A 13,944-nucleotide genomic window follows, 5' to 3' on the forward strand; every position below is an offset into this window, starting at 1 on the left:
GTGAAAACCATTTCTGCACTGCTCATTATCCTAAAGTACATGCAACGCTAACAGTCCTTCCAGCCGTACTCATTGGTATTCTACTTTCTCCTTCATGGTATTAATGATGAATCTTTGTTCTTGGGTCTGAGCACGCATTATTGAGAGCTAGTGGGAACTAGCTCTGGATGGTAGCGCACAACATTTCCATTTGGGAAATTGATGAAGTTGTCGAAATACCTGGAAGATGGTTTACAGAATCCCATAGCCTTAAACGATATGATATCATGTCCTTGTACTAGTGCAACTTGGGCAACAATATAAACATGTGCAACAGTGTTCTCACAAAGACCGGGCAGTAAAAACTAGTGGACAAAATGTTTTGCTTTTTGTTCATACAACTAAGAATGAATTTTCCTCTATTTCAGGCATACCCGTCATGTGTCAACATCCATGTCTGTGTTGTTTTGTGATGATAAAAGAGAAGGATAGGGAGCAATGCACTTCACGTTGACATAAGTAGCATTGACATGAACGTAGTGTTCCCCAATAAAAGTGGAGAAGATTGTTGATATTTTTGAAACAAGTTCAGAAAATGCTGGACGCATCTCAGGTTTGGGATGCCAGCACTTCAGCATGACTTCATACCTGCCATTCAGATAAAAGAAGTGTTCAATTACGAAATCATGTAAAAAGGAAAAAAACCCCTCTTTCCTCCCACAGTCTCTCTCACTACAATATCAGAATCAGCAGCATTTGCAGAAGGCTGTGCAAACTATTTACTTACAGTGGGTCGGGGCAGTATTCAGGTTGTAGCAGCCTTCTTCCTTGTAATAAGTAAACAGTTATATCAAAAGAATTTACATCAGGATAAGGTGGTGCCCCTCTTGTCATAAGTTCCCATAACAACACACCGAAGGACCACTAAGAAAACAAAGAAATAAATAATAAGTGATAGGGTTGGAGGGCTTTACATTCTAGTTTTAGAACATGGTTTCACAGATTTAAGCATTCAAATGCATGGATTTTCCCTTTGAAAAGTTACTTTACTGCATTCAGCTTTCTTTTAAGTGGGCTAATAAATGTTGTAGGGACTTGAGGAGCCACTTAAATTAGAGCCAGAGAAACTGAACTAAGTAAATGAAAGAAAATAAAAGCCCATAGGCCTGCTACTTAGCTGGTATAAATTGGCAGACCTCTTTTGAGGTTAATGGAGCTCTGCCAATTTACATGAGCTGATGATCTGACTAACCCTGGGTAAATACATACTGAAGAGAATATACATGGTGAAAATTCTATGCATCACAGGCTAATTTGAATCTGGATTGAAAGGAGAGCTAAAATACAGAGTGATCCAGCCAACTAATGACTTCATCTTATAATTTTTTTCTTCATAAATGGCCAGGTAATACTTGAGATTGCTGTAGGCAGTCAGCAAGTATTTATAAAGCAAATAAAGTCTTTTTGAGAACTGTTAAATTTTCCAAGTGTCAAAGTTAACCTGTTTTGTCAAGCTTTCCAGAGCCTCTCCTACAGCAGGGTTTGGCTCCAACTTGGCTTCTTGGAATGTCCTTAGTTTCCCTTGGAGTGGGATTAAACTCCTAATTTTTTCCTGAGCAGTAACAGATAATCAGGTCAACAACTTGTTGCTTTGTGATTGGGACAAATACCCTTTCTGGATGTACAAACAGTCTCTTATTCTTACATGAACTAAAGTTAGATTCAAATACAAGTTTTGGTTTGGAGTTAGTCCATTCATTAAGTAGTAGAGAGATGCCTCAGGCAGTATAAGAGAAATTAATAAGTGATACAAATATGTTTGTACATTACCACATCTGACTTTGTTGTGAACTTCTGAGTTTGTAAACTTTCTAAAGCCATCCATTTCACTGGCAGTTTAGCTCCTGTTTTATTGTGCACACTGTAGTATTCTTTGTCATAGACATCTCTAGCAAGACCAAAATCAGCAACCTTGACGGTGAATTTTTCATCCAACCTAGAGAAATGACAAAAAGTATTATGTGCAGCTGAGCAGGCGAGATTTACAGTGACAGTGGATTATAATGAGTGACTTGCATTTTTGAGACTGTGAGTTTGGAAGGCAGTACTTTATCTTGAATCTATTAACTAATGTAACAGTGAAACAAAAAGTGCAGCAAAGTATATTTGACACCCATTTAACACAGTGAATGAACTCAGGAAATTACTGATATTGTTTTGATAATATAATTTGAATTACAGTTCTTTTAAAGCAATTGCTCTGTATAAAAAGATTTTTCTAATAGCCTGTACATCCTGATTGAGTGCTACATCATTTCTTCCACAGCTGTTTCTTCTTCCATATCCTTAGAAACCTCTCATTTTTATTTCCAAGTCAAGGCATCACCTTTCCTATTCACTCTCAATTTTGATAAGGAAGGACCCATCATTATCTCAGTGATTGCCCATATGTAATAATGTAGTCCTCTAACTAAGGATGTGTTTGGTGTCTGTACTGGGAAAGAATGGTGACGTAAGGAAAGTTCTGCTGGGGTCACAGCTCAGCCATACCAGAAGATCTTCCTAGCTTTGCTCCTCCTAAGCTTGGCATTTGTCCTGATAAGCAATATCATTGTCAGAAAACAGACAGAGCATGGGTGTTGGCATGCTTAAGCCTATCCTTCATTATATGTGCAGACCTAGCCACAGCAAATGCCTGCTTTTGGGCCTCTTTACAGAATCACACAATCACAGAATGGGTGAGGTTGGAAGGGACCTCTGAAGATCATCGAGTTCACCACTACCTCCCCCACTCAAAGCAGGGTCAGCTACTGCAGGCTGCCCAGGACCACGACCAGTTGGGCTTTGAATATCTGCAAGGATGGAGACTCCACAACCTATCTGGGCAACCTGTGCCAGTGTTCAGTCATCCTTACAATAAAAGCGTTTCTTCCTATGTTTAAATGCAATTTTCCCTATTTCAATTTGTGCCCACTGACTCTTGGCCTGTCCCTGGGCACCACTAAGAAGAATCTGGCTTCACCTTCTGTAGTCCACCATATCACGCAGTTATACACATGAATAAGATCCCCCTGAGACTTCTCCAGACTAAACAATCCCATCTCTCTCAGCCTCTGCACGTGGCATTTCCCTGTCTTGAATTTATGAGGTTTCTGTCTGGAAAACTCTCTGGTCTATTGAAGTCCCTCTAAATGGCATACAACCCTCTGCTGTATTTACTGATATAATAACTAAACCAATACCAATGAAGGGAGTAGGAGGGAACCTTGATGGGTCAAGAGCGGACAGTTTATGCTATAGCAGCTTCCTGCACCCCTACCAGGTTAGGGGAATAGAGTCAAGAGTCCACAGGGACTGTATTTGCATCCTGGCTTCCTTTCTGATGGACATGGCAATTGTGGCAGGGGCTGGGCTTCTGAGTGCTGTATTGCACATGGCCACTGGGGAATGTGGGTCTTCAACCCTACATCTTCCTCTCCCGTGGTAGTGGCTCTCCAGGCTCTGAAGTGCTGAGCCATATAGAAGTACAAAAGCGGCCATTCAGTTGGCAACATGAGACATCCTGATAGCTGTTCCCTCCTCACCTAAGGAATAGACAGTAGGCCAGAGGGAATGTCCTGTTGCCACTATTTGGACTTCGATTAGATTAACCAGGACTTCTATCCAGTAACCCAATTCTTCTTTGGAAACCTGAAAATCATGTTGCTTCTGGCTTTTTTCCTCCCTTAAAAAACCAGCAGCTGTAAGAAAACATTCTCTTTCGGAGGCTGTTCAGCTGCAGAAGTGCGCAGTCTTTGAAAAAGAATAAGAAATCTGATGTCACAGGTAAATAACCTTCTTGCAGCCAGAGTTCCAGATTATGACGTGCTAAAAATAAACTCTAACGTTTAATCCTGTACCTCATTAATTCACAACATAGGTGATGAATCAGCATAGTAGTATCAGCAGCTCCTGTATCAGTTAGTCTTTGTGTGAACTGAACTGTCTGGCTACCCAGACACTAGTAAGATTCTTTGCATGCTCTGATTTTTTAATGTTAATTTGTGTGCGCAACTGAGCCAGAGTAAGCTCATACTCATGTAATGAAAGATTACTGTCAATAACTCTCACTGGTGTTTCTTTATGTTTCTGTTTTTCTCACAAAGTTCCCCTGTGTTCCTCTCCCTCCTGCTAGGTGCGGCAGCAGAGACATGCTGCTTCTGAAGAGGTTGGGTGGAAGCACAGCAAGTTGAGACAACAGCAGTTTAACTTCCCTTAGGAGATGCCTTTTAAACTCTCTAACCAATGGTTTGGAGAGACTACACTTTCACCTCAGCTTTTCTTATTTCCCACACTCAAAAAAAGCTTATGTATAAGAAGTGAGCCCTTAGCAAGCTGAGTAGCTCATCAGTATGCAAGACAAACATCAACATAATTATGGAACAATGAGAAAAACACACATTTTGACTAAAAAGGGAGAATCCTGGAAACTTTCATTTATCTCATCTCACTGTCTTACACAGAAGAGTGTGATAACGTGGCTGGAATTAGTTGTACTTACATACAGTTTCTTGCTGCCAAGTCTCTATGGACAAACTTTTTGCTTGCAAGGTATTTCATCCCTTTTGCGACCTGAAGGCCAAATCCAATTAAATCTTTTACTGTTGGGTTCTGTAAAATACAAACATTTGTGATTTACAATGAATGCAGAAGTCCAAGGAGCAGACTGTTTTTGACACATCTATCCTACGACCAGAATGATGATGACATGAAATGGGTGAAATACTACAGTATAAAGTGGGCTTACACTACCTGAGGCAAGACCTGTGGCCTCATACTTGAGAGAGAGCAGTGAGGCACGCTTGAGAACGCTACAGGCTTTCAAGGAAAACGGGGAAAATCTCTGCTAAGAGAGTACTCATAGTTTGTCTAACAATTGCTGTTTTTCTCTCTTACGATAGGAAGCAAAAATATTGATAATAATGGGACTGTGTCTCTAGCTGGACATAAAGATCCCCTACCTAGGAGTTGGAATAGCAGATGGTGATGACTGGCACAGCTGTGCTGAAGTCAACAGAGATATGCCAGTTTAAACCAGCAGATGGTTGGGCCCCTTGACTTAGATCTCATAAACACATTTGTTTATAAAGAGGCTTACGGATGGGAAATGAGAAATACTTATTGCTGATAATTTCTGGGAAACATTCTAGAGAGGAATTTGAGGGGGAAGGGGAGGAGTGGCAGCACTGTGGTCGGGCTCGGTGCCAGCCTAGGAAAGTGCTAAAGGTTAAGGTGTAGTAACAGCAGCAAGTGATAGACGTAATGTAATTATCAGAGCTTAGAACCTATGGTGCTGGAGCAGGGTGTGGCTAGACTTGCATTACTGTTTGGTAGACCTTGCCATGTACTTACATGAGTCTCATTCCTAATGAAGTTTCGAAGATCTCCGTGTTTCATGTATGGAAGAACGACTAAGGGGGATCCTTCATTGGGCAAACAAATTCCCAGGAGCGACAGAACATTGGGATGAGTGAAATCTTTCATGATTATTCCTTCTTTCAGAAACTGAGCTACTTCTTCCAGGTCTGTAATCCCTGAAAAATCCATTAATAAAATGAATTAATTAAAAGAAACCCAAACAAACTACAGTTCATTTCTGTACAGCATGTCATTGCACAACAAAGTGATAATGAGAAGCTACAAACATGATCCCCACCTCCCACATGACAACTAGGTTATGTGCATTGGTTTTCTTATAATGACCAAATACAATTTGTCAGTGATTTTAATTCTGTTTCTCCTTTTCTTATTATGAATTATTTAGAATTGAATAACAACACTTGAGTAAAGCCTTTAATAAATGTTGTTACAGTCTCTTCCTGTTTTTCCAGCAGCTTTGCCTGCTCTTTAGCAATTTAACTTCCAAAACCAAATCTTCAGTAGTTAGTAGAATAAAAAATGACAGTGCCTTTCCCTCATTTCCCTCTGTCCTTTTCTTTGTAGAGGAAATAAATGGGCATTTCATTGGATGCAGAATATATACCAATGCCTTGTGGTAATCTAAAATCATTGGAATTGCTCCAGCGATAAATCTGATCCAGCTGCAACTAAGAATCTTTATTTGTGAAAGTACACTTCACTCTAATTAATTAGTTCACCCTGGTTATCTTTGGAATTATGGTAATGTCTCACTATTAAATATGTAACTCACTATTCAGTGACTTCACAGCACAATGAATTTGAATTTTCCTGCCATCGTTATCCAGCAGTGTCCCATGGTACACACACCCAAAATGTCCTGTGTAAAAAATGAGCAAGATTAGCTTTAATAAGTAAAATTAGCTTTCTGGCATTTTCTACTGGGTAGCAATTATGCTTTAAGAAAGTGATCACACTCCATTTCTGTCCAATTCCCCAAACTTGTAATGTATACTTCATAAATAACATATAAAACCATCATTACATAAAAACATCATTGCATAAAATCAAAACCCTTATTTGCAGCATAACTGATTATTTCTTGACCTAGATGGAGAGTATAAATAATGACAAGGCTGGCGCCACAACTGCTTCACATTCTTGTGATGACTGTGCACACAAAAACCATGTCTGCCCATTCCCACCATGCTCTCCTGTTAGATACATGTCAAAGGAGGGCACTGGAAGGCACAAGGGAGCAGTTAGAAGGAGGTGACATGTCCACTGGATCGGTGGTTCCCATTGGTCTGTAAGCCCATGCTAAGTGGTCCACTGGATTGTACAGCCTTGATGGCTCTTCAGTGGAAATCTGTATAAGGAGGATCACTCTGGGCTTACAGTCTCTCAGGTCTTGCTATTCCATGGAAAATGCTGAGTGTTAAGAGTTGTGTGTTGGCCATGAAAGGTTTGGGAGTTGCTCTACTGATCACAGACTGACCACTTCACTAGCCGGCAGTCTATGGTCTCTGCTGTGGCCTAGTTCCTAGTGCAGAATATCACTAAAAGATGATGAGTGAAATTTGCCTTCTTGCTGATGGTCTAAGCAGTGAAATAAACTGCCAGTGACACAGAAATCCTTCTTGATCCTGTGCTTTTGGGGTATGTGCAAATGGGGTAGTCTGCAGTGCGGGGAAATGTACTATGAGAAGTCAGCTTGACCTGTTTGGGGCACACAGAGAAATTTGAGCTCCAGCCATATGCATTAATTTATCCAAATGAAATTATGTACATGTAATGGTGGCTTTCCTTCACAGATGTACTATTTACTGGACACTTCTAAAATATTAATATTTGCAGTTAGAAAGCAAAATAGTTTTTTTGTCAAGTGTGAGTTCTGCAGAGAACAAGACTATCTGATTAATTCTACTAGGTTCCAGTCATAAGCTCTGGTCAGAGCCCAGTTGGCTTTGATTTTGGCTTGGGGTAAAATTAATACAAAGTTTGTTTCCTAAAAGCAACTAAAATCCCATCAGACCACAGATTGTTTGGAGCCTGGGCACAAATCCTAAAGCTTGGATTGGGTGTGTCTGAAATATTTTTGGGTTTGGCCCATTTCTAGTTATGGAGGAGAAAATTAAAAAAGGTTAATTGTATCAGTGTCATTCCTGATATTTTTCAACATTTAAAAAATGGGAAATTACTTGGCCTTTTCTGAAGCAAGAAAGAAAAGAAAAAGGCCCACCCTTGCTTTGGGGATAATGAAGTGTAATGCATGGAAGGGAAACACACTGACTGTTTGATTTGTGGCTATTTTCCTGCAGAACAGGCATTAGGAATATCATTTATAGCCAAATTTTTATCAGTATTCTGATACTCAACAAGAAACCTCTCATGCATGATCTGCAGAAGAACTGAAAATCCAGTTTCTACTTGGGTTACTAATAGGTACTCAATAGTACAGAGTTTAATAAATGTCCCTAACAGAAATACTGGCTTGGGCTATGAAAGAAGGAGGGAACCTGCTTACGGAGATGTAGAGGAATAGGAGTGATGGGAGAAAGTCAGAAAAATAGGAGTCTTGCTATATCAGGGATAAAAATAAGGGGAAGTGAATCAGGAGCTACGCATTACTGCAGCTGGGATGAGAGAGGAATGAGGGGGAATGGAGAGACTTCAGCGGGCGGAAACAAGCAGTGAATTCCTCAGAGCTGGGGGAAACTTGAGGAGGGAAGAGGGCTGTGTGCATTTCACCTGGCCCATCGGGACTTCTATTGAATGCACTGCAGGAGTTTTCTTTGTCGTGTAGCAATCCTGCTAGCTCTCAGGCTCTGACTTTAAGGTCTCTGGTGCCCCCGACTCAGCATACCCTGTCATTTAGGTGTGTGCTTTAGGCTCATGCAATATTCTGCAGCAGCCTCACTCCGGCACCACAGCCTCATGGATCAGAAGCCCTGGCTGAGCTTTTCAGTAGCTTGGAAGAGGGTGAGAGTGAGGTAGTTGAGGAGGAACCAGCAAGTCTCTGCGTTCAAAGGAGCCCCATTAATTGGCAGACTCCTTCCTCCCTCTGGTGTCTTTGCCAACTGATCAAATGCACAACCCTTCATCTGACTTCAAAGGAGAGCTCCTTGATTCTCCCCTTGATTCGGTGCATGGGATGCAGTGCTGTAAGAGGTGGAAAGCTTGAAAAACCTCCATGTAGACACCTTATTCAGAATGGTTTATAATGAACGGGTGCACAAAAAGAACAGCAGTTTGAAGGTAAGAGTCGCAGTACCCACCTCTTCCTATTACTTCACTGAAGTGCACAATCAGACTGTCAGCACCAATAACCACATGCTGCACTTCTTTGACCAGGTCAGGGTTTAAGGCACTGATGTCAATGTGGACGTTAGTTTGGAGAAGTGGACTGGCTAAATCTGAGTCCCCGCTGGACAGAATTGGGGAGAGGTCAGAGTGAGGATACTGGGCAGGTCTGCACGATCCATTCTGAGACATGCTTGGAAACTGATCTGCAAGGTGAACAGAAACTGTTATAATACTTTCAGACTTCTCCTTGGAAAATGAAGAGTTTTATTTCATTGGTGAGCAAGGTTTGAGTTTATCAGTTTGGAAGTGGCTTGGCTTTGCAGAAGTTCTGGTCACAAAGGGAAAATGAAAATATGCATTGCTAATCTGCCAAACTTCAGGGAAACCATGTCACTATAAACTTATGCTTGTCTCAGCTCTACTTTTATGAAAGTAAATGGCAAAACTTTCACTTTGCTGAGGGGATGGAATGAAGCCTTGTAACATCATGCCAAGTGTCGGGTTTAGCATTTCTAGTAATTGGGAGTAACAAGAGTAAAATGGAAAAATGACAGAGATACGGGTGGAGGAAGTAGTGAACAATTAAAAACATGAAACCTTTTCTTATTGTCATGTTCTAATTTGGTAGGGAACTTTACATTTCATGAAGGTTTCCAAACTGCTGGTGACTAGCTATATTTATCCAATGGTAAATATTCAACCAGGGAAATGCCTAGAGGTGATTCATATCCTGTAACTGCTGAAGATAATACAGTTGGTGCTACTCATGAAAATAACATGAGCCAGCTGATTTAAAATAGGAGAAATTAAAATGTTTCAGTGAAACAAGCAGCATTTATTTGAGAAAATTATTTTTGTCAACAGCATGTTGTTCAGGTATTTTAAATTGCTGTTGTTTAAAAGAATTTTTTCTAGTATTTCATGTAACAGAATCAAGGAATTAAGTTTAATTTACACCAATTTCAGTCTGGAATGATTCCAGTGGAGTGAATGAGCAGAATTTAGCCCAAGGTCAAAAAGAAAAAAAAAAAGGAATAAATTTAACAACAGAAATTATCAGATATTTTATCACAAAGAGTAAAAGGTGTTGCACAGACATGCTTTATATATTTATGTATAAAACCTGGGAAGTTTTTGTATAGTGCTGTTATCACTCTAGGTGCTGAGAAAAACTCAGTGCTGCTCTACCTAGAAGCAAAAATACTAACTCTTCTATTTACAAAGCCACGTTTATGTTACCAAGGGCAAATATCTATTTAATAATCATGGTAAAATACTCTAGCCGTGGTTGCAAAATAATTTTTACAGCTGCTACATGCAATGCAAACCTGCATATTTTCTAATGCTCCTGTCATTTTATTCTTTGATGGTAATTGAACATTCCTACAGGAACATTAAATGAATGCACATCGTTTTTTGGTGCGTTCTTGGCTGTGCTTTGCCAGTGCACAGTGGCCCCAGGACCACTGCAGATTTACCTTGCACCAAGGATCTTTGCATAGTTTTGTCTTGTGTACCACTTTTCCTTCTAACCAGTGGCACAGGCTTTTCTTTTCCTTTGGGAATCTTTCAATCAAGAAACTTCCTGTGCGAGCTGGTGGCAGCAATTAAAGAATCATAAAGGAAGCTGGGAATGGGCCTGCCTCTCAAACAGCTCCGCTATTGGGGATTACAAAGGTGGAATAAGGATTTGGAGTGATTTCTATTGAGTTGTATGTGACAGCACCTGAAATAGTACAAGACTATGTCTATACCAAGACTAACAAATACCTGTGATACCTCAAATATCACAATATGGTAACTCCTAATAAAGACTCTTTAATGGTAACCACAGAACATGGGCTGCACAGGTCTTAAAGGACACATTCAGCCTAAAGTGGTATGGTAAGTGCAGCAGAGTGCTCTTCTGGAGAATACCCACTCTAAAATGGTGTTATAAGGCACAAAAATGTATTCAGCATAGGCTTATTCTTCCTTCATGCCCACAGCCCTAGAAGTGAAGAGTGTGTTTTTTGAGCCTGGCATCCCAGCACACATGGACCTCCACTCGATCTGTCACAGTTTTCACATCCCTTTAGTGTAATTTTTGAAATTAACATTTCTGCGTCATACAACATGCCATTTTATAGGAAATGCATGAACAAACAAAAGAATATCAGTTTACAAAACTTCATGTCACATGTTGGGCTGACAGAACTGCTTTATAATGACTGCATGAAGTCACTGAGACATACTAAATCTACAGCCACTTGATGCTATCCTTAAAATCACTTTTTCAGAGTGGATTTGTGCATGCTGTGATGAACCCCATGATAACTCAAAATCATGCTATCCACCAGCTCCTAGTTAATTGTGGAGTATACTTAAAGTGATTTTTTACTAATAGTATTTCATCTATTCCTCCAACCTGAGTAAAAATAAAAATCCTTTGCATATTAATCTTGGGAAGCACCTTAGAAGCTCAGTTCAAATAGCAAACCTGTGAACACATGGAAGTCCTAAAATAATGGAAACACAAACAAACCAGATGAAAAAGTGAAATTAAGATATTGATCAAAATACCTATAATCTGAAAACATGAAAAGCAAGATGTATAGAACAGTATCATCCATACAGATTCATAATAGAGGCATACCTTCTAGAAAAGTTGATCTGTAGTCTACAGATTCACTTGAAACCATTTCTGTTGTTGGACTTACACTCCTCGCACTCACCAGCCTGTCTAGGTGAGGAGTGTGCACTCTGCCATCATAGCGCACTAGGTCGCTTCCCAGATCTGAAAAGGAAGGAGAAAAAAATATTGGAAAACCCTCATGTTTACTGTGTGCCAACATTCATTTCGGTATTTATTTACGTTTAAGATGTTCTGCTCTGCTGGGAAGAGGGTCAGGTTGCTGCTGAGACATACACAAGCAGGACCTGAACTTCAGCTACTTAACCAGCACAAGAATTGCTGTAACTTGTGTTAAAGCCCTGCTCTTGGCCACAACGGAAGACCCAAGAGAGCTTTGAAGCCTCTGGGGCCACCTTCATGATCCATCTGTGATGCCACATTGGAACAAGACCTGGTTATACACTAGCTTTCCTCCTCCTTCCCCCTTGTGCAGTGCAGTGGTTCCCACTGGAAGGAAACCCACACGCAGGGGTCGGAGAGGAGGCACACTCTGATCAAGTTTTTGATTTGGGTGAACAGGAGACCGGGACACCGCAGCGGTCTGTGTCTTGCACAACCTAGGCACAGCCTGGAGGACTACAAGGCAACTGGATGAAGCTGAAGTACTTCTGATTCCACACATGTCATTTACTTGTCTCCTCTTCCAAGGCTGATTGGGGAAGGGACTTTACTAAGTTTTCCTAATAGCTCAGAGTTCCTCCGAAATCATTCTCCTTTAGGCATAGTGTGGCCCTTCACTCAGTTCAGGCAAGAGCCAAGGGCTGAAATGCAGCTAAACATTGGACTTAATTGTGAAATGTCTGCTGACAGGTTACAACAGGGCATGGCACGGCAGTTAAGCAAAGCATAAATTGATGTCAGTTTTAAAAATCTAAGATATAATAATGGAATTATTTGATGGAATTGACTATGATGGACCTTTAATTTGTTTCTTCTTCCTTCTCCAGAAGAAAAACACCAAAAAGATCAAAATTAAAACTGATATTGAAACAACTCCAGCAATTAGTCCTGTGAAATTCTGATCTTGCCGGATCATCACTTTTCCTATAACTGTTGACAAAACTTCTTGCTTCCACTGAAAAACACAAAGAAAAAAAATTGTGTGATGATTTCAAAAGACAAGTTAAGAAGTAGATAATTAGTACTGAAGTATGAGCTGATATGTCCCATATGTATTAAATCTTGATTTTGTGATGCCATACTGCGGTAAGACACTGGGAGTGGAGAAATTATTATATCGGTGTACATGAAAGCAGATCTATGTTTTTATGATTCATTACATGCCTTCAAGAGCTCTGGTAGTGACTCAGCTATGTATGTGCTACACCACACACACGGCACGCACTCACACACGCACTCTGGATAACAGGGTCCCACTGCTACCAGATGTTAATTCAAAATGCTAAATTCATACTTTTACTCAAATGGGGCAGGGAAATGTATGGGCCTATAGACATATGGGCTGAGACATATGTTAAAAAACCTAGCCCAAATGTCTTTAATATGTGTCCTTCTGGCATAAATAAGCTGTAACATCAAACTCTCTCTCTGTTGACAGCGTGCCTGCATTTTAGTTCCCAAGGTCACGTGAGCCTGTCCCTTGCCAGCTTCTAGCTTGTCAACAGTTTAAAGAAACAAAACAAAACAAAAAACAACCCCAAAAATCAACAACTAAACAAACACCAAGCAGCTAACAGGGAAAAACTGTTTTAGGTCACACGGCACTAGCTCAGTCAGTTGGAATGCATTTGGCCATCTTTTCTCTTCCTTCTGTGGAATTCATTCCTCTGGGTACTGTAATGATGGATTTGCCCGTCAAAAGAACAAATTTTCTTCTTCGCTGGCAGGCTGCAATTTCTGAGGCTCCTTGCCAGTAAACAAGCAGAAACCTTATTTAACCCCTTTATGTTGTGTTCTTTTCTATGTATGAAATACATGTCACGCGTATTTGTTTCTTAGAGGTTCAGGAAACATCACATAGTAGAACTGATTGAATGTAGTGCCAGTCCCGGGTGCATATGTAAAAATATGAACAGGTACAGAATGCAACATATGCAGAAGTATTATATGAAACTAGGCATTTACAGGTCTGGGAAACAGATTTGCCAAAAGGAGAGCTGCATCTAATTTTATAGTTCCCCTGATACATCCATGAAATTTAATTTGTACTTTTCAAAGTATATTAAAATCAAAATAAATTAATATTTACTGTATCAATAAATCAAATCAGTTATTACTATTTACTTGGATTGCAGTAGCACATAGAAATACCATTCATGGCCCAGGATCCTGTTGAGATGAATGCCATAAAGACATAGAAAAAATATATGCTCCCTGCTCCAAAGAGCTTACAGAGACTTTGATCCTAGTCACACTTACATGACTGGCAAAGTTTCCACTGTTTTCAGTGAATCAGAGTCCATGATCATCAAATTTCATAGTTTAAAGGTAATTCCCTTCCACTGCGATTTTCCTTTTTTTATATTTTACAAAAATACAAAGATACTGAAAGATTTGTCTTACTTGATGAATCAGTAGGTCAAAACTGTCTACAATTTAAATTTTCAGTAGCACTCTGAATGACTCTA

At 40.1% G+C, this 13,944-nt stretch overlaps 1 protein-coding gene across 1 annotated transcript in view; it reads right to left on the minus strand.

Moving 5' to 3' along the window:
• Nucleotides 1-416: 416 nt before the first annotated feature.
• Nucleotides 417-13,944, minus strand: part of MET (MET proto-oncogene, receptor tyrosine kinase) — an 86,066-nt gene continuing 72,538 nt past the window's right edge. The window contains exons 14-22 of the mRNA XM_009817862.2: nucleotides 12,275-12,431; nucleotides 11,318-11,458; nucleotides 8,655-8,885; nucleotides 6,170-6,256; nucleotides 5,371-5,552; nucleotides 4,520-4,629; nucleotides 1,810-1,975; nucleotides 767-903; nucleotides 417-627 (exon numbers count right to left, since the gene is read on the minus strand). Coding sequence (XP_009816164.2) covers nucleotides 417-627; nucleotides 767-903; nucleotides 1,810-1,975; nucleotides 4,520-4,629; nucleotides 5,371-5,552; nucleotides 6,170-6,256; nucleotides 8,655-8,885; nucleotides 11,318-11,458; nucleotides 12,275-12,431 — 1,422 coding nt within the window. The remainder of the gene's footprint in view (nucleotides 628-766; nucleotides 904-1,809; nucleotides 1,976-4,519; nucleotides 4,630-5,370; nucleotides 5,553-6,169; nucleotides 6,257-8,654; nucleotides 8,886-11,317; nucleotides 11,459-12,274; nucleotides 12,432-13,944) is intronic.

Source organism: Gavia stellata, chromosome 4 (assembly GCF_030936135.1).
Source record: "Gavia stellata isolate bGavSte3 chromosome 4, bGavSte3.hap2, whole genome shotgun sequence".
Taxonomy (NCBI): domain Eukaryota; kingdom Metazoa; phylum Chordata; class Aves; order Gaviiformes; family Gaviidae; genus Gavia; species Gavia stellata.